This window comes from Neodiprion fabricii, chromosome 4 (assembly GCF_021155785.1).
Source record: "Neodiprion fabricii isolate iyNeoFabr1 chromosome 4, iyNeoFabr1.1, whole genome shotgun sequence".
NCBI classification, from domain to species: domain Eukaryota; kingdom Metazoa; phylum Arthropoda; class Insecta; order Hymenoptera; family Diprionidae; genus Neodiprion; species Neodiprion fabricii.
In genome coordinates this window covers 27709639-27730614 of record NC_060242.1, presented here as the reverse complement: position 1 = coordinate 27730614, position 20976 = coordinate 27709639, and the positions used below count along the sequence as shown (strand labels likewise).

Genomic DNA, 20976 nt, shown 5'->3' with positions numbered 1-20976 from the left:
TCTGTGCAGACATATTCCTAAAAATCGTTCAATCTGACAAATATATGTCAAAAAACTTATAATTGTAGGTCAACCAAACGTTCAGATGCCTCCACGTCCATCAAGTAGCCAGTCAGATGGTAGCGGGCCAGCACGCATGAGTCATTCTCCAATGGCAACTCAAGGTTTGTTCGATACCAATTTCAACATTTTTTTTTTTGTTCGATACAGCAATTACAAGTAAATTAGTTTTCACATGTTCCGTTTCTTTTATTAATTATCTTCTTAATCTTTAGAACATTTGGAATTATGAACAAATTTAAGCCCAATCTAAAGAGTCTACGTATCACTAACCAAGTTAATGCCAAAGAAAATTCAATCTTACCAATTTTACCCATGACAATCATCATCCATATGATATGTGGAGGTTAACCGCCTGCTCATCATCATTTGAATCTCTGATTTATTCAATTTTATTATTCTGCAACACCACAGATGTAACTCCTTGGAATGAAAATAGAAGAGATCTTTATTTTGAACCTACTGTTTGAGCCTGAGTATAAGTTGAAGTTTTTTTTATCGTTGATATTGCCATTAAAATTCATACTTGACTCATACGTGAGAACGATTCGGGACGTGTTTGAAAATTTTCTGTATCTATTGAAAAACCTTAATTTTTAACTCAAATATTCATAAATATGTGTAAAAAGGCAATATTAAAAATTTATAAACTTACTTCAATGATAGTAACTTATCATAAAATTCGACTTATATTTGGTTCCTAAAAAAAAATCCTAGGAAGAAGTCGAAGAAATGAGAGTTGACATATATTCAGAATCGACTTATACTCAGGCTAATACAGTATTTTGGTTCTGTTTTTCTTTTCCTAGTTATTTATTTGTCCTCAGGGCAATGGCTAAATTATACCTCTCAAATAACCTGAAACCATTAAATTTATCTATTCTTTGCAGGAGAAAGTTATCATCTCAAAGACATGATTTACTTGTACAAGAAAAAAAAACAATTCTATTACATTATTTATTATTTTACGAAAAAAAAATTCGTTTGCAATTGTTTATTCACGCCTTGAGTGATATACTATAAATAATGGTGCTTGTATAAAAAATGTACACCTGTTTATTATTGCATTCAATTGTTTCAGGAGGATACCAACAGCCTTTGGGGCCGTCACCGCACATGCATAGCTACAAAATGAACAACAGCGGCCCTGGTGTTGTCCAACCAGGTCCAGGACCAACCGGCTTAGGTGGAATTGGATCAATGGGAGGAAATATGGCATACTCAACCGGAGGGGCTGCAGGACAGCCTGGCTACCCACAGAATTCTTATCCTCTTGCACGTCCTCATATGCAGTTCGCCCAGGGTTATCCACCACCATCTAATTCCCAGGCACCGCCAAACAATCAGTATCAGCCACCAAGGCCAAATAACATGGCACCACAGTATCCGCCTTATCCGGTAAACTCATAATACTTTTTCTAAAACACTTGAGATCTTTTAGGTATTCGAAATCTGGACGAAATATATTTTAATTTTATATTTATTTAAATAATAAATATATTTACAATTAATATCCTAACATTCGACACTGAGGGAATTTTGGAGTGGCGCCTGAGTGAGCCAATCATATTTTACACTTTTTTCTCTCCTGGGTAATAAAATTGTTTCGTATTTTAGAAAATGATGATGTTTTTAATTGTCCTTATGTCGGTATCACAAAAAGTTTCAACAATTGATGAATACATTATGAATATACTTGGAGCTGATTCTCACTCATTCTGGAGGTTGTGGCACGCTAGTGATATGTCAACCTCATATTTTCCGTATTTTTGCGTTCAATTTCCGAACTCTTCTTGGTGACCATCCAAATGCGATCATACATTCTATAATTTCCCAACGTTTGAAGTAGTTTTATCGCTCAAGAGAAGAATATAGCCGGAATCACAATTTACTGACATGATCAGTAAAACTTGACGGTCTGTTCGGCATCCCCTTAACATCAAGATCTGTGAAAAGCCTGTCCATTTGAATATAGTTCAATTTAGGAAAAGAAGAAAATTTTGAAGTTTTATTGAAAGGCCTGATAATAATAATCGAATTCATTTTTCATTAATTAACCATCATTGACTTGCTGAACAGAAAGAACCCTAAGATGATCGATCTTTGACCTGCAACTGCTCAAACTGAATTACTAATCAAAGAATGAACAAACCCAATTCTGTAATCTCTTATTTTTATTCCAGCATAAAATGGGATTTAACAGTGTGCAGACAGGTATGCCACCTAGTCCTGGACCTCCGCAGGTATACGTTACCGGCAATAGTCCTGGCATGGCACCTCCGGGGCCAGGTGGTATGGGTGGTATGGGCAGTATGGGACCACCTGCAAGTTCCATGGGTCCACCACCCCCGTCACCGAATCACATAGGGAATCAGCCCTCGTCTGGACCTCCATCTTCACTTGGGCCACACAGCGGGCCGCATCCTCCCGCAGCAACACCACCTTTGAATCATGAAGGAAGCCCTATGCCTCCACCGAGCACAACTCCCAATTCGCATCCTACTTCTATGCCCACACCGAGCAGCCATAGTTCTACAGATCTCGCTACAGATACTTCTAACGATAGTGGGATTACAACGACTGCGTCCGGTGAGTAAATTCCCCTATCTAATCAATTCTCGAAAATTAATGTGTCAAATCTTAGAGGCCCAGCATTTAGAGATTTAAAACTCCCAATAGAAATGAACAAAAATGTTTCGCGATTTCTGCCTAGTGTCAGTGTGAAATCTCTGGACAAAGCTCACGTCTATTTATAGACTTTTTGGCCCTGTAGGGGTTAACAACAGATGAAACAGTGCTGTAAGAGTATTCCTCGGATTGTGGTTAAAATGACATGCATGTTTATGTAATTGGTATATTCTATGATTTAATTCACTTCCTCAGGAACATCAGCCATTAATGTTACTTCCACGTCAAGTGGTACAGTAACTTCAGTTATAACGACTGGTCCAGATGGTACTTCGTTGGACGAAGGATCGCAGCAATCGACTCTGTCAAATGCTTCAGCGGGTGAGCAGTAAAAAATATTTACCGAATTGATCATTTCTCACCTGACTGCACGAGAAAACCCAAACAAAATGAAATAAAAAGAAGTAATCGGAATAAAACTTCATGCCAAATACATTCTTTCACGGAACATCGTAACACATTTTATTGTAGCCTCTGGAGAAGATCCTGCTCTAACACCAAAGTCTCGCAAAGAATTGATTAGCGGAGGATATCATAGTCATCCTGCTACTCCTCAAAGTACAGTACCATCTCCAGGTGCAGCAAGCATTAATTCAATGCATGAAGAATATCCGGACATGAGCAGTCCAAGCTGGCCACGTACTCCAGCTAGTCCTGTATGTACTTTATACTTGGTCGTTAGTAAATAATATGACCTATTTGATAGTTATAATATACTTGTGTCTTGTTATAATTTAGATGCAAAATTATTTAAATTTTCAATATTTTTATATTTTACAGGTGTTTAACAGTCATGTGCCTCAAGACCCATACAGATCTAAGGTTATTGTTTTTCAATACAAGTACTAGCTACTGCTACGCTTAATGTCTGAACAGATGCTATCCCATGATTATTCTATGTATTTCATTGATTTCGTGTCCTTAATTGTTTTTAACCATTACATTATTTGCAAAAAATTTTCTTACAAATCCGTCTTGCTTTTTTATTTGGTTATAATAACAACTATATATTCTCAAGGCAAAGGGGAAAACTAACATATATAGTAAATTGTGTTAAACCATTTTGCTTCAACTGTTATTTTGTAGTGATCATGAAATTAATTGATGAAACACTTATTAGCAATCGATTACCAAATAGAAGAAATCTGCAATAATACCGGTGTTGTACCAGTATCCTTAATATTTAACAGTTAGTCTATTTTTTTCGCAAAATACGAAATTTTTATGTCAACGACTAAACTAGTCGAACGATGATCAAATCAAAGTTAGTCAGGGTGGACCCTTATGCACATGTTTGATTATGAATTGGCCACCATATGATTTTCAGGTTTTACAGTGGCTCTCCTTTTCAATTAAAAATACATATTTTTTCACCTTCCTCCCTTATAAGCATTCTAAAATTGAAAATTTCCCTGAAAGCTTTTTATTTCCTTTTTAAACCCATTCCTTGGCAGTTTATCATTTTCATATAACTTTCGTTTTCTCTATTTTGCGGCCCAACTTTGACGGAATTTTCAATCAATGTAAACTTCACGGGTCAACTTGCGCGGCGGTCAAATTATTTTTATTATTACAATGATTTTGTTTTATATAAACTGGCTGGTTCTCATATATTGTATCATTATTATCTTATACCTTTCTGATAAGTAATATCACACTTAGAATGAAAACGTGAAAAACCGAAACAAACATTTGTGTCTGTTAAAATTGAGAAGATCATTTCGCCATTGAAGAGTTTTATTAATTGCAATAATAATTATGAAGTAATGAGCCTGTCCAAGGAAACTTTAATTTAGTCATGTTAAAGTAATTTTTACTTTCGTAAAGGATGCTTTCGTCATGGATTGTTTTCTGTTTTTTTTTCCCCATTTTTTTTTTTTTTTTTTTTTTTTTCCTGTATGTTACTATGCAGAAATGTTAAGACCGTGAAAGCACCTGATTTTAACACAAATAACCCGCTATTTGCACTTAAATTACCTGGTATCCCTGTGAAGCCTGAATTTTGTTTAATACTGGCAAAAACAATACTGCAGATGCTACTATTTCTTTAATTTTATTGCATGATCTCCATTTTCACACTTTTACGCATCCCAGTTATAAAAACCTGTATTGCATTAATTTTATTATTTCTACTAAAATTATTATACACACTGAATATATTCCAATAACACACCACATTGATAACGTTTGGACAGTACAATTTTGTGAAGAAACCGTACAAACTATTCGTTTTTGAGTATCAGTTGAGTCTAACCAATTACAAAGGTGAATTGGTGCACGCAATATGAATGCGGTTCAAAATATATCCCTTATCATATCAATCTTAAATTATTCTCACTTCTGCAGATTTCGAAATTTAAATAATGAATCGTCCCAAACTGTTGAATGTCTTATTTTATCAAATTATTTTACAGTATCTTCCTTACTTACCGGCAATCAAGTTACAGTAAAATAAACAATTCATTTATGGGTCTTGCTAGTCTTGGAATAGGAATAACACATTATTAAGAAATGGATATTAATGACAGAAAACAGTTTGTTAGCAGAAAAAGTTCTGTTATATGTTGTGTTTAGTGGTGGAACAGAGTAGACAGTTAAATGTGACGTTGCACTATTAATCAAGCATGGTTCGTTTGAATTGAAATACAAAATACTTTTCGTCTTCGAGTTATTGTGAATCTTGAACTCAATATTATTTTCAGAAACCGGATAGCTTGGCAAAGCTCTATGAGATGGATGATTCAATGGATCGAAGGACATGGCTAGACAAACTTGTGTCTTTTATGGAGGAAAAACGTACACCTATCACCAGTTGTCCTACTATCTCCAAGAACCCCCTTGATCTATTCAGATTGTACTTCTACGTCAAGGAGAGAGGGGGCTTCATGGAGGTATGCAAGGTGCAGTGTAGTTCCATCTAGCCCTCGGTGTCTTATGTGTGTTTTGTATTTTTATTCTAAAGGGTGTGGTTCACAGAAGGTATAGGCGATTTATCTGTATAATAAGGTAAACATGAAAAGCTAGAGATTCAAGTTATATAGTTGAAAAACTATCGAACAAATTTCAAATTTACGAACAAAGTTTTTCATAGTCATCTGTAGATGCACATCTTTTCCGTATATTTTAGTTCATATGTTTATTTATTGTATAGTTAATAGATTTATATCTATTGAACATGATTAACGTCGGTTTGTCGTTAAGTTTTTTTTTTCTTCGTCACTGTTTATGTTACCAAGCATTGCCACAATCAATTCTACCCCTCGTGCATGATGTTTTGTAAAATTTTTTCTTCCTATGTGAAATTACGTATACCTGCTTTTTCATTATTGTATAATATTTGTGTATGTTGCGCTTCACAATTCTTATTTTTTTTCTTGTTTTTTCTTGTTATTGATTTCGTATTTTTTATTTTATAATAATTTTCAATTCATTATTGAAGCAAGAGCACCACTTTTGGTGCGTTAAATTCTACAGGTGTCATGCAAAAGAAAATTTATCGTTAAGTATCGCAACTTATTTGGTGCATTCTACAAAAAGGTATTTTACGAATTTTAATTACTTTGTTATTATGAACAATAATCGAACAGGCACATTTTAACACGGAGAATCACACGAAAATTCGAAAGAATGATGCAACAGTCACTTCGTTACTTTTGTACATTCACAATACTATAATCATGAAAAATAATGTTATTTTGATCATTATAATTATGAAAAATTTTCACTTCGACAACGTGAAATTACGTATAATCCTTCATTTCATTCCTTTATATAATGTTCCAACTCAGCAAGTCGAATTTCGTCAGTGTAGAAAATAATAGCTTCATGTGTATTTGGATATATTCTCATTGTTAATAGTATCCTCAAAAGTTGCCATTATTAATGCTTAAACTTTCGATCAGTCACAAAACTATAACTTTTATCTGGAGCTTTTGATATTATTTACATGATTAGCAGATTTAATTATCACATATGTCTTCTGTCACGCCTTGCACAATGTTTTTGATACATTTATTATTGGTCATGCATGACACGCACAATGCTACGCTAATTTGGAGTATGTTTCCATAATCTTAGATGGCGATGCATATTATCATTTGCTCAAGATTGTCCTTGAGTTCCATTGATTTGAAGAGTACAACTTTATTCATCATTCATTTTATGCAATTTAAAGCTTTGACTCATGTAAACAATAACGTCATTATTATAATATGTAATAGTTATTGTTCATTATCGTTTTGGTCATATTTTACTTACAGCTCTTTATCCATGGTTGCTTTAATTTAGCTTATACATTGTTTAAACCCCTTGTACTACATTTTTTAGAATTAGTTATCATATGATTGCAAGTTTGTACAAAAGTTGAGAACCTGAGAAATTTACTGATCTCATGACTGTCGAAACTGCTTCTGTGAGGCATTGAGTAAAATTTATTTTTAACATGAATTTGCTTTCTCAGCAAGTGGCTTGGAATCTTTAAATTCATTATTTTTATTTAACAATAGTCTGTTATTCTTGCTGTAAACAAATTATTGATATGAATGCAAATGAAATCTTTTAAATATATTCCGAAAAAAAGGTTGAAATAATAGCATTGATGTCGATTCAATAGAACTAAGAGGTACTGAGTAATTGATTGAATTGATTTATCGCCATCTAAGTTTTAAGACATAATACGTCGCGGGACTTGATGTTATTTGTAAGATGATCCCTGTTAATAAATACTTTTAATTCACTGCAAGAAGTTCTAGAGATAATCAAGAAAGATCATGAAATGGTATGTATTATAATAATGCTGAGGAGCTTGTGGAGAAAAAATTTCATGCCAAACTATACATTCTAATCGTAATTTCTATATTCATTTCTATGCATGCTCAATCACTCTAAATGATGAATATTGCATACGAATGCAAAGGTTTCTTTAAGTGTAATTAGTTTGATTAATATTTTGTTACACCAATATGTGAAGACATCATCTATTAGATATGAAGACCAAATAATCATATTTAAACCACATTTTGCAACAGATCTCTGCGTGCTTCCCATGCATTTTTTACAATGTTGAATTATCTTTTCTCTATTAAGAATCCTAAAACTAAAGCATCTATAGACTTGAATTACAGATAAGGACATTTTTCATTACCCACATTTATGCATCTGACAGATAGTAGATTAAATGCGAATTCGCATATTTTGCGCTTCGAGTTCAAACTCAATGTACGACATCAAAATTATTTTATCAGTGAGTGACACTGATTATTATTTTTTTAACGTTTGTCGTTCAGCCAGCGTATTTACGTTAGACCTTGCATCTTTTAGATTCATTTTGAATAGCAATGAAAAATGATCTAGTAATTTTAGATTCTTTCTGTTCGCGCCCTCAGAGAAGACGCTGCATCAAATTTTTCCCAATAGTTATACTCTTTCCGTTGTAATCAGTGAATTATAGGGAATTATGACATATCCTTGTTTTTGGCATAAAATTTTTTCTGGGTATATGGTGTGAAGTTTTACAGAACTATTAAATTACACAGAAATGTGCAGGCACAAATGCAACTTCTTCAAATCATTTCCGGCTTGTTACACATGAACAATCATTATCAAAATGAACTTTAACGAGGTCCTTGGTCTATGAAGCAACCTTTTTACGTTCAGTAACTCATCCGAAATTGCTGAAAGTAATTAGCATAATTTTAAGCACATTTTACCGATAGGTCTGTATAAGCTTGGAAGTCTTCACATACATTTTTTCAGCAAATAGCATGAAAATTGTTGATGTTCTTATATCCTTGAACTTTACAACTATGTTATTAAGTTGCATATTGAAACAATTTCCCGTTTTTTTTTAACTAAAAGATGGAAAAACGGTAGAAATCGCAATTATTGCCTTCTCATACCTTCACCTTAATTTTTCATTGTTCGTATATAAAAATGGTATATGCTTCACTAGGTCACGAAAAACAAGACATGGAAGGATATAGCAGGTCTACTAGGCATTGGAGCAAGCAGTAGTGCAGCATATACATTGCGGAAGCACTATACAAAGCATCTTCTTGCTTACGAATGTCATTTTGACCGAGGTGGTGTTGATCCTCAACCGATTATTAACCAAGTCGAAGCTGGATCCAAGAAAAAAGGAACTAAAGGAACAGCTTCTGTACCATCGCCAGGTAAAAAATGTAAAAAAAAATGTGATGTGCATATCTGATCTTATTGCAAAAGATATGTCACGGAACGTGTAAAGAATAAATTCGATGGCACAACGTGCGAATTTCTGGTCACTGTGAGCACAATGTTTTTTTTTCCTATAAACATTACTTAAGTCTTTTACAATTCAACATTAGTTTATTATCAATTGTATTACATCAAATATATATCCAACAGAAAAAAATTCAGAAAAAACTTGGGTTACTGAGAAAGGTTCGTAAGAATGGAAAATGTTTATAATAATTTATATTAATTAAAAAATAGCAATGCAATTCGTACACATGCTTAAGTGTCTCAAAAGGTGCTTACATTTATTAAAATTACAATATAAAGATATAAATTCGAGCGCATACCAAAAAATTCCGAACAAATCAGGACTATCATTTCATAGACTTTATGTGTTGTAAAAGTACAGTAAATCGTATTTGTAACTACAGATTTTCTAATTAGACTGGTAAAAACTATTTTGAACAGCCTGAATTTGATCGATTTAATAACGTTTGAAAATTTCAACAAGTAAATAACTATTTTGAAATCAGCTACAGGCATAAAAGCTCATCGCTGGGCATGTCATTGGACTTGTAGAAAAATTGATTTGAAAAATGAAATTCTTACAAGTCGTCGATATAATATACATGTATATTATATATGTAGGATCGTCAAACTCCCAGGATTCGTTTCCTGCTGCTGGTTCCAGTAGTACTTCAATGGACGGTTACGGAAACTATCAAAGTGGTTATGCAGGTGGTGCCCCGGGTGGACCTCCATCCGATTACACTCCACCTCCACCTCGGCCACCCAGTCAAAGCAGTGCACCATCGCCGCATCAAGGTTGATAACATTTATTTTCTCTTCAACATCAATTAATATAAATTTTATTTTTTATTTTTTTTATTTGTAAATATTAAAGGTACAGGAAAGTTTTTCCATCTACAAATAAGCAAATACAACGTGTCAAAATTTAAAACAAATACGCAACTCATACAAACCTCCAGAACTGTCAGAGGTTACGGTCGTTTTATGTTACATAGTGAAAACTAAAACAAATTTGTGGAAAAAACTAGAGTTACAAATGCAAAATAGTTCTACTAGTACAAACTATTTTTCATTTTTTTTTTTTTTTTTTTTCAAGTGGTATTTGCCGTTCAGCTCGTATGAAGATTCGCTTATGATTTAATATATTAAAACAAAAAACCACGTTGTATAATATTACTGACTTTTATTAATTTTTATCTCGTGCAATGAATAAGCCTTATTGAAATCGTATTGAGACAAACGTTCTGAACAACCCTGCTGATGTTTATGAAACTTCTCAATACAGTTTTTGTTGCAGGAATGCAACAAGGAAATTATCAAGGGCCTGGACCCTACCAGAATTACTCACAGGATCAATATATTAGACCTCAAGGAAATGCAATGGGACAACAGAGTGACTTCAACCAGCCGTATTCCCCAAGATCCCACTACCCTCCGTATGGCGGGCCGGATGCTGAGAGGTTTGTTTTATTTTTTTCTTTCAAATATCGTTTTGTTTTTATGATGTATGATTCTGTAAGATAATTATAAAATACAATGCTTAGAGGGTATAGTGGAGGAAACATGCCACCAAATAGTACAGGAGTACAGGATCTGTACAATAGGTACAGCAGTGGACAGCAGCCAGCTGGCTATTCTACAGGAACACCACCAAGTGGTCGAAATAGCAGCTATCCTCCTGGTCCACAAGGTCATCCACCTAATACGCAGCAACCATCTACTAGCCAACCTTCGCCACCATCTCAGTCACCTGCAGCTTCTAATTATTCGGGATCACAAGAATACTATAGGCCAGAACAGGTACATACGTTACATTTCGATGTCTCAAATTTGGAATAAAACGATAAACTATTTACGAGCAAAGTTTTACTCAAATAAGATGTTAATTTGCTAATGTTAACAATCAGGGAGGATATGCAGGATCTGGAAGTAACCAAATGTATGCTAGTGCGAGTGCAGTGAGCAAAAATATGCCACCCCCTCCACCAGGACCAACACAACCACGGCGACATCCTGATTTTGCCAAAGACCAACAGTATCCACCATATAATCCGCCAAGGCAGGCCTATCCTGGTAAATCTAACGTTTTGTTGATCATGCATTTCGTGATATTAAATAAGAATCATCTCGTCATCAAAGAATAAAACCATTAACTACTCAGAGAAAGGATTATGCTTTTCAGTTATACTTTTATGAATAATGATCTGATGAACACGTTTCATTCGGCCAAAGACACTGCTTAGACGACAGTTCGTTAAAATCTGTGAAACTAATTTGCATCCTAATTTACACGCAAATAATCTTACAGGCTGGCCAGGCAATTCAAATCAGTTTAGCAGTGGTAATAGTAACAATAGGGTTCAATATTCTGCACAAGCAGCACAGCCACCACAACCACCACAGCCTCAAGGGACATCAGGCACATCAGCTTCAAGCAGTGTTGGTGGAATCAGTAGTCCACAGTGGGGAAATCAACAAACCCCGAGGCCTGCAACCCAACTAACTGGGAATACTGTTGCACAACATCCACCACCATCGTGGGATCCCAGATATGCCAATCAACCAGCCCCTATTTATCCACCTCCTAGTACTCATCAGGTTAAGATATTTCACATTTCAGTTCAAACAATTTTTAAATATCTTCAATACAAGTTTTCTCTAAGATTTAATTTTCTTCCTCTGATATCAAATTATGAATTTTTTTTTGTTCTAATTCGGGATGTTACAATGTAGAACTAAATCTTTATAACATTTTCTTATTGGTTTCACTTGCAGAGTCAACTAGGAATAAGCCCTATGATAAACCAGCAACCGGCACCAAAAAGGGAGATGACATTTCCTAGCGACAGTGTAGAAGCTGTCACACCATTATTGTACAAAAGGCGTAAACTAACGCGAGCTGAAGTTGCCCCTGTCGAGGCGTGGCGAATTATGATGGCACTGAGGTCCGGCTTATTGGCTGAAAGCTGCTGGGCGCTAGATGTCCTAAATATTTTACTTTTCGACGATTCTTCGGTAAGTGTTTTCACTTGAAGTTATCCATGAATGATTTTATTCAAGTAGACTAGCTGGTAGCAAAACATGAAATCTTTGTGAAACTAGTTTGTTGAAAGTTATACTTTACCACCAATTAATTTGATGGAAACTTTAACTTGCATATGTTTAAAGTGGACAAGTGGAAGATTTTTGACAAACATATGGGATCACTTATGCTTTTAGGTTAGTTACTTTGGGTTGGCACATCTCCCAGGACTACTGGATGTATTGTTGGAGCATTTTTCTCGTTCCCTGTCCGATATGTTTGAATCTCCAATGGGTGAGGAAGAACAACAATGGTGTCGTACATCAGAGGGGGCCGAAGTTGATCTAGGTGCAGTGTCACGACCTGTCGACGCTGAAGACCGTATCATACTTTTGTCTGGTTCCAATTACACATTTTTGTCAAGGCGAGGGCGTCCAGTGAAAATGATACCTCGAGACGACGATTTATTTGTTTTGGACTCACGCCGACCTTGGGATCATTATCCAGATTGTGAAGCCGATACGGAACCTTGGCAAGTTGACGCCAATACAACCAAATACATCGTTACATGCTTTCAATCTGAATTGGACAGTGTTCCTTTTGCGAGACAGTTGAGGGACGAAAAACCACCGCTTCTTGAAAAAGAGGTTGAAAGTATTGATGTTAAAATAGAAGAATCCAAAATAGACAGCATGTTAGAAAATGTAGAAACATTTAAAAAATCTCATGACTGTAATGACAAGCCCACAACTCCTATTAGTGAACGTAAACAGTTTGATAAAAAGAAGAAAATTAAAACTCTTAGCGATGTTTTATCCAGAATTAAGAAAGAACCGGTCGAGATGAACGATCTCACTAGAGAATTGTTTGAAAAAAAGAATGACGGAACACGAAAGGATTCGGAAAATGAATCCAAAGCCAATAACAATATTGGTGAAAGTTTATCCGAATTATCGAGAGCATCTGCCGACGACAACGTACTTCCCAATCAAAATGGCCTGAGCGATAGCTTGAGCAATTTGGATTCGGAAAAATTGACCCAAGAGGAAGAGGAGTCTCTGAGTACAAAAGACGAGCAAAAGTTAAATATTAAAGATCCAGCTGGTACACTAAAAAGAAGGCGAATAAGTGATTATGAGGATGAAAGTTATTCTCGAGATGAAGCCAGCCTGTACCTTGTTACCGAGAGTCAAGATGGGTTAGCACGACGATGTGTTTGTTTGTCTACAATTTTGAGAAACCTGACGTTCGTACCTGGCAACGAAATTGAATTTGCAAAGAATGTTACTTTTCTTAGCATACTTGGTAAGCTTCTACTCCTACACCACGAGCATCCAGTTAGAGCACAAAAAACGAGAAACTACGATCGAGAAGAGGATGCCGACTTTGCGGATTCCTGCAGCAGTTTACAAGGAGAAAATGAATGGTGGTGGGATTTTCTCCATCACATTAGAGAAAATGTACTAGTTATGGCAGCTAATATCTCAGGCCATATGGATCTCAGTCAGCATCCAGAAGAAATATCACGACCAGTACTAGATGGTTTGTTACATTGGGCCGTGTGTCCGGCAGCCCACGGACAAGATCCGTTTCCAACTGTAGGGCCGACATCGTCGCTTTCCCCACAAAGGTTGGCTTTGGAAGCGCTTTGTAAGCTATGTGTTACCGAGAGCAATGTGGACCTAGTTGTAGCTACTCCGCCGTACTCGAGATTGCAGCGGCTCTGCTCAGTTCTCACTAGGTTACTCTGCCGTAGTGAAGAACAAGTACTCAGAGAATTCGGAGTAAACTTATTACACTTTTTGTCGGCGGCAGACAGTGGTGTGGCACGAACAGTGGCGATGCAAACGCCGTGCATTGCTTTGTTGGTCGCATTTATCGAGCAAGCGGAAACAAGCGCGCTGGGTGTCGCAAATCAGCATGGGTTAGCAGCTTTAAGAGACAATCCCGAGTCTATGGGAACTAGTTTGGACATGCTAAGGCGAGCGGCAGGAACTTTGTTGAATCTAGCAAGGCACCCAGATAATAGAACACTGCTCTTGCAGCACGAATCACGACTTCTCGCGTTAGTCATGAGCCAGATTCTGGATCAACAAGTCGCAGCTATAGTGGCTCGTGTATTATTCCAGTGTTCAAGGGGGACGTAACTCTTCAATCTTTCTTATATGTGGAAATGTACTTTAAATGCAACGTGCGGAGACTGAAAAATGCTACACAGCATGATAGTAGTTTTATATAAAGCTAAATATTGATGTTAGCGTTGGTATACTGATACTGGTATACCTTCCGTTGTGAATTGGATAACATTAATAATGTAAGATATTCTGTGGTTAAAACGTGAACAACTGCATAATATATAAACATTTCAATCGCAATGTAAACAATATCGAAATGTGGGTGATTATAAATATAATGCAAATTTTTATATTTGCATATTTGTGCTGTAATTAGCAAGTAATGATATTTTGTAGATAACACTTCCATTGAATCTTATTTAATTTGCACTCTACATAGTGCAAATAAAGTGGCTTTGACCCACAAGAGTCTCGACTTTATATTAGAAACTGGTGAAACATTGCTGCTAGTACAGTCTGATGAACTGTTAGAACTAAGCAAAATCACACTTAATAAAAATTAATTTTTCACATTTTGGTTGTTTGAAGTAAACTGTGTCCAAATTATTATAAAACATATTTGTGAGATGATGTGTGAATGGGTGTCTATAGATTGATTTAGACTAATATTGTGACAATGCGAATGGAGCGATTCCGAAATACAATTGAGAATATACATTACGATGCGCTGATGATACCACTGGTCAATATATTACTTGACTCTCCCAGTTACCTCTCCAATATCCTTCGTATATAAACTACATAAATACATAGCCATAAACTATAGTGCATCTTATGCGAAAATGAAGGAAATATCAAGTATCGATCTATTTTATAATGATGATTAGTGATACCGGAGATAATTTAGAGGAAAGTATGTTTGTGAATTTTTTGATTGTAACGAACAGTAAAATTCCATAAATTGCAATTAATTTAAATAAAAGTTATATCAAATTTACACGTTATGTGACGTAAAATGCTACAATCATATGAGAACATTGCTATTATTAATACTCAACGTCGATAGTTTATTTTTATTTTTTATTTTGTACATAATTTTGTATTTCATTATATCTCTTGATGACATCACAATTGCTCTAGTTTTATTTTCGAATATTCAACAAATTTAGGAACAAATTGATCCGACTTACTCAATTGTAATAGATTACCTTCTTTATACTTTAACGAATGGGCTTTTATTTTAATAACACATAAGCATTACGATGTATAGGCATGTGGGAACTGTGCGAATATATTTTTAAAGTTGAATGTTTTCATAACAGTTCTTATGTTTCACAGTTTCTTGTCATTTACGAGCATAACATTAAAACAAAAGAACTATTGCAACATGCGACTCTCTTGTCCTACCATTTTCTGTATAGCAGAAACATTGTTTCGGAGCACTTGCCACATGTGTAAAAAAAGAGCTTGTATCGAATTTAGCAAATTTTCCTTGAAAAATATAATTTAAAATAATGTATATCAAGTAAATTTATTCTGCCAATACCAGCTTATTTCTCTTACTCTTCTTTTGCTGTCTGCAAGTACATAATGCATAGTTATCTTTATCTTATAGCAAATTTTTGCCATTTGAAAATTCATGCCGTTCTCAACGGGTACAATTGTGCTGTTACTTTTTTCAAAAGTCTGCTTATGAATGCAATTCAACATTTATTGTTCCTAACTACGTACTTTAATTATGAATTGTTGAATATTACAGAATCTGTCTTCTCTTTGATCAACTTGAGAATGTTATCTAGATTCTGTAACTCTTGGAACTTCACATTAATATATCCAATTCAAATGGAATGTGCTGAGCAATCGAAATTGAGTACACAATAAGATGTATTGCACTGGTGATTGTGAAAGGTGTTTAAGCTTTACTGATCTAAATATTTTACCATCTTGCATTACTATTCAACTGCAGACACTGATTCATCGTGATTGATGAAAACATTCATAATAACGTGAAAGTTGATCAGGGCTGTAAGAGACCTTTGACTTACGTTTAATATCACCAACGTTACCAGATTTAAAAGTAAATGTCGACTGAAAAATTTCTTTGTTTAAAAAATTCATATCTAATTTATTTAATTTCTATTTTCGGTATGCTATGATAAATGTATCCTATTGTTGCATTTTATCTCATTGTAGTTACTCAGGTAATACAAATAATTCATACTTCAGTAGTGGCACAGATAAATACCGTTCATTTAGTGTACAGTCTAGTAATTTCAGTATATTTCAAAATATGTTAATCCTAGTCTTGTACGATGTTACAAAAGACCGTGCGGTGTTAATAAGTACTGCTGAAACCATCACTGGTATTTTTATTTTACAAGAATACGACACATATATTTAATGTCTGTTGTTTTTTTTACAAAAACATTCCAATCTTAGTATTGCTACTGCCGACGGAAAATGGTTTTACATTCGTCTTGCCGTCTCCGTTGACTGACGACAGTCAACCCCATCTCCTAATGGCTTAAAGTGCATGATAATTTGTAAAAAATTCAGTCGATGTGACTCGATTAAGGTATTTGCGTCAGAATTGTTATTATAGCAGTACAGCAACGAGCACAATTGTATCAATAGATCGATAACGACAATACCGCGCGCGCCTGCACAATCCGTGTTGACAACGGGAATCGCAAAACCGGGCGTTTAATTACTCTTGATTCAACCACTGCGGCGAAAAAACCTCTGAGATGACCGCCGAAGCAACGCTTTTAAATACGACCGGTGACGAGGGAAAACGCGTAGAATTAGCAAGGGAAGGATTTCGCGGGGAAATGGAAGGCCAATTAACGTGAACCGGGTTACTGAGGATTTTCTCATCGTCGGCCGTCACGAAGCTCCCTACCTTGTAGGGCGACTCCCGGACGGTTAAAAAACAGCCTAAACATACCGATCATTTAGATTTCGAACAGGTTTCGCAAAAGAATGGTGAACAAACGGGAGGGAATCTATTGAAGAAATCTATTGAAGAGCACTGATCTCTACTATATGTATACAGAGATCAGTGTTGGATAATCAAGCCCGAAATGGGTTTGAACAACTCATTGTCAGTTAACAAGATTAAATATGGTTTACATGCCTAGCCCTTACACTTCTGTGTAAAGTAATCTCGAAAGGTTAGGCTCAGAATGTACGAGACGGGCTACATATTGAAAAAAACAGGACAACTTATTATTGAGTCAGATTATTAAACTTTGTTTGAAATTTCTACTAGCAATGTATACTAAAGTTAACCAGTTGAGTCCAGGTGTCGCATGCACCGAAAATCCACTGTCCACGAAAATTTGAAGCATCTTTTGAAATAGTCTGCATCTATGCAAAAGTTAATGTCAACATACAATCCGGCAAGACAACTTTCTAAATAAATTACAGTCTTTGGGAGCGCCCAACATCGATGAATATTGGTATTTCCGAATGCCGATACCAGTGCTAACAGTCGGGTACACAGCAGCACTTTCCCAGTTTATTATATTGTAACAAGGGGGCAATCGAGACACGAAATAATGATACAGCAAAAATGCGTTTTCATAATTAGTTATTCTTACGCGTACACTTGCAAAGCATTCGGCAAAACGATGCCATTATTTACATTCTGCCTTTTCATTACATGAGATACCTGGCGGAGAGCCAGGGTACTTTAGTAAAATAATCAGAGAGCTTTACACGGAGATTATAGGGTAGTGGGATTACTTCTTAATTCTTACATCGTGATTTTTACACTTCCTGTGATTTCTCTACATGTGGCGTGACGTACGCTGCAACATTGTTGGAGCACGAAGAAAGCACAAAAGCGCAGTCGACGCTTATGTATAATTTATGGGCTTCAGGTTTACCATAACCTATATTTTTAAATATCTAATCGATAATAGTGGCTACTACTACATATTGCTAAAATGATATGGTGAAGCGAGATTGAATTCATTTATTGCGTAATTAAAACCCTAAAACAGGTAGCTAACAATATCAATCATTTTGACTCAACTACAGAATGCACATAAATTTTTGTAATTTTTTAAACAAAGTTATCATTCTTACAAGTTACATGATTGACGTACTTGAATATTTTTTTTGTATAATTTGCTATGTGAACATACACATGTATTTATTTTGATGCAGAAAAATGGGTGAACGCAAAGGAACTAATCACTACTACCCCCCCGACTATGATCCTAAGGTCGGGGGTCTCAACAAATTCCTTGGTACACATGCGTTACGAGAACGAGCTCGTAAATTACACATGGGTATCTTGATTATTCGATTTGAAATGCCCTATAACATCTGGTGCGAGGGCTGTGGAAATCACATTGGCATGGGTGTTCGATATAATGCTGAGAAAAAGAAAGTTGGGATGTACTATAGCACTCCCCTGTATCAGTTTCGAATGAAATGTCATCTTTGTGATAATCATTTTGAAATAAAAACCGACCCAGGAGTATGTAAAATGTTTTTAATTTTAGCAATTTCATTGTCTTTCATTGTCAATTTAAAGTATAGCCTCAAGAACTCACTTATAATTGTGCATTATTTTTAAATAATCTAGAATCTAGATTATGTCATAGTCAGTGGAGCTCGGAGACAAGAGAATCGCTGGGATCCAATAGCAAATGAACAGACTGTGCCAGAAACTAAAGAAGTCTCGCACAGATTATATGACGATGCTATGTTCAAAGTAGAACATCAAACAGAAGATGTCAAAACCTCTAAGAACCGTGACCCAGCTCTTGCCAAACTGATCCAAATGAAAAAACCAACTTGGGAAGATGATTACAGTTCTAACTGCATACTTAGAGCTAAATTAAGAGTAAGTTGCAATACTGAGAAGTAAATATAAACTTGATTCAAGTTTAGTCCTACGTATTATGTTAAGCTATATCACACAACTCTCCACTTGATTGAATTATGTTTTAGGCAACGAAAAAAGAGCTTCTAAATACACAAGTGTTGGATAAAAAGCTCTTGGACAAATCTAGCTTAAATATTAAATTGGTAACAGAGCATGAAGATGACATAAAACTAGCACGTGCTATTACGTCTGGTAGTAGTAGCACTAGTAGTAGTGCTAGCAGTTCTAAACGAGGTATGTTGTTCACAAATCATTATAAGAGATCTTCATTTAAAGCCCTTTTTCACATAACTCAGTATTGGCATAAGTAGTTTCAAGTTGTATCCTAAAGTTACAAGGCTGTTCCTAACTAATTTTTATTTTTCTAGTTTCAACTAATCCCATAAAATCACTACCAAAAAAATTAAGACTCAAAAAAAAGGTTGAGATACCAAATCATTCAAAGACAAAGCTATCGCGTGAATCAATAGGAATTGAAGTGAAATGTATGAAACAAAAACAAGACCAACAACGATTTGGTAACGAATCTTCTTCAGAGTCTGATAGAAAGTCTACATCTACTAGTCAACAAAACCTGCCCTTAGTCCATTATGATTTCTCAAGTTCAGATAGTGGATCGGAACGTTCATGAATATATTTGATGGCGAATAATAACATGAAGAGAGCTTGCTTTAGAAATGAATTACCTTATGACCAAAAGTACTTGATACAATCTGCAAATCGCAAATAATTCAATTATGTAGTTCTTTGCAATAAGTGAAGATATATTTTATTTCACTCTGACAATTTCCCGTCAGTAATTTATTGATGATCTAACGAAACTGCTTCTAAGAAGGATTTGTCGAAATAATTAAATATCTATGGGATAATAGGTATAAAGATCTTACTCAAGCGACCATGTATTAACTATGTAAAATAAACTGTAAATATATATATATATACGTATGTACATAGGTATTATATTTGTATGCAACATATTTATACATCATACATAGTATTAAAGTTCAAAACCAGAATTTGGATGTTCGGATGTTCAGAAAGTGACGTCACCGAAATTTTTTTCTATGACGCCATCGATCTATAGTAATCGTCGACGACGAAAATCAGCTAACCGAATTCATCATTCTGGAAACAACCGCGCAGTAGAGCGGACGGATGAGAATCGCGCTCCGCAAATTTCGAGTACCGGGTTCTCCACCTCCTGGATCCTGCGCTCCGGGTCCGCTTCCTGGTGCAACTCGAGTTCCGGAACAAGCGCTCCGTAGTTTCTACGCTCCAGGTCCGCTACCTGGTGAAACTCTACTTCAGGGACAAGCACTCAATAGGACTGGCGATCCAGGTCCTTGACCTGGTGACTTTTGACCTTCAGGACTAATTTTCTGTAGTTATGGCTGTCCAGGTCCTCCACCTGGTGGATCTCAACCTCCGGGACTCGTGCTCCGTAGTTTCTACGCTTAAGATCCTCTACCTGGCGAAACTGGAGTTCAGGGACAAGCTCTCCGTGGTTCCTGCGCTCCAGGTCCGCTACCTGGTGAAACTCAACTTCCAGGACAAGCGCTCCGTAGTTTCTAGGCTCCAGGTAGGCAACCTGGTGAAACTCGACCTCCAGGACTCGCTTTCCGTAGTTTCTGCGCTCAAAGTCCTCTACCTGGAGAAACTGGACTTCAGAGACAAGCACTCCGTAGTTCTGGCTGTCCAGGTCCTTGACCTGTTGACTTTTGACCGTTACGAGTAATTTTCTATGGTGCCTGCGCTTCAGGTTCGCTACCTAGTGAATTTCGACCTCCAGGACCAGTGCTTCGTAGTTCCTGCACTGTGCAGTGAGCAGTGAAGGCCTGAGGTATCTCATTAATCTCGTATCATCTGGTAAAACACTAACAACGAGTAAGCGAGCGCACAAGAACAAAAACCAGCTGCACTATTATTATTTGTATGCAACATATTTATAAATAATATAATTAATGTGATTTCAATGTCTCGCTTCTTTA

The 20976-nt window shown here is 35.8% G+C and overlaps 2 protein-coding genes across 7 annotated transcripts in view; both read left to right on the top strand.

The window, feature by feature from the left end:
- Positions 1–14824, top strand: part of LOC124180566 (trithorax group protein osa) — a 30128-nt gene extending 15304 nt beyond the window's left edge. For 2 of the 6 annotated variants that reach the window (XM_046566244.1, XM_046566250.1), the window contains 16 exons: positions 69–164; positions 1142–1458; positions 2244–2649; positions 2944–3069; positions 3220–3404; positions 3529–3570; positions 5451–5648; positions 8699–8918; positions 9133–9168; positions 9610–9786; positions 10277–10451; positions 10536–10791; positions 10899–11064; positions 11300–11589; positions 11767–12006; positions 12211–14824. In XM_046566244.1, the coding sequence (XP_046422200.1) occupies positions 69–164; positions 1142–1458; positions 2244–2649; positions 2944–3069; positions 3220–3404; positions 3529–3570; positions 5451–5648; positions 8699–8918; positions 9133–9168; positions 9610–9786; positions 10277–10451; positions 10536–10791; positions 10899–11064; positions 11300–11589; positions 11767–12006; positions 12211–14160 (4880 nt within the window). In that variant the 3' untranslated portion in view covers positions 14161–14824. The remainder of the gene's footprint in view (positions 1–68; positions 165–1141; positions 1459–2243; positions 2650–2943; positions 3070–3219; positions 3405–3528; positions 3571–5450; positions 5649–8698; positions 8919–9132; positions 9169–9609; positions 9787–10276; positions 10452–10535; positions 10792–10898; positions 11065–11299; positions 11590–11766; positions 12007–12210) is intronic. The other 4 variants (XM_046566249.1, XM_046566245.1, XM_046566246.1 and 1 more) reach the window with 4 other exon arrangements.
- A 2933-nt stretch (positions 14825–17757) lies between these two features.
- LOC124180571 (coiled-coil domain-containing protein 130 homolog) lies at positions 17758–19937 on the top strand. The gene is made up of 5 exons (XM_046566262.1): positions 17758–18095; positions 18262–18577; positions 18686–18946; positions 19054–19222; positions 19357–19937. The coding sequence occupies exons 2-5, from the start codon at positions 18266–18268 to the stop codon at positions 19617–19619; spliced, it is 1005 nt and encodes a 334-aa protein (XP_046422218.1). The 5' UTR covers positions 17758–18095; positions 18262–18265; the 3' UTR covers positions 19620–19937.
- Positions 19938–20976: the final 1039 nt, after the last annotated feature.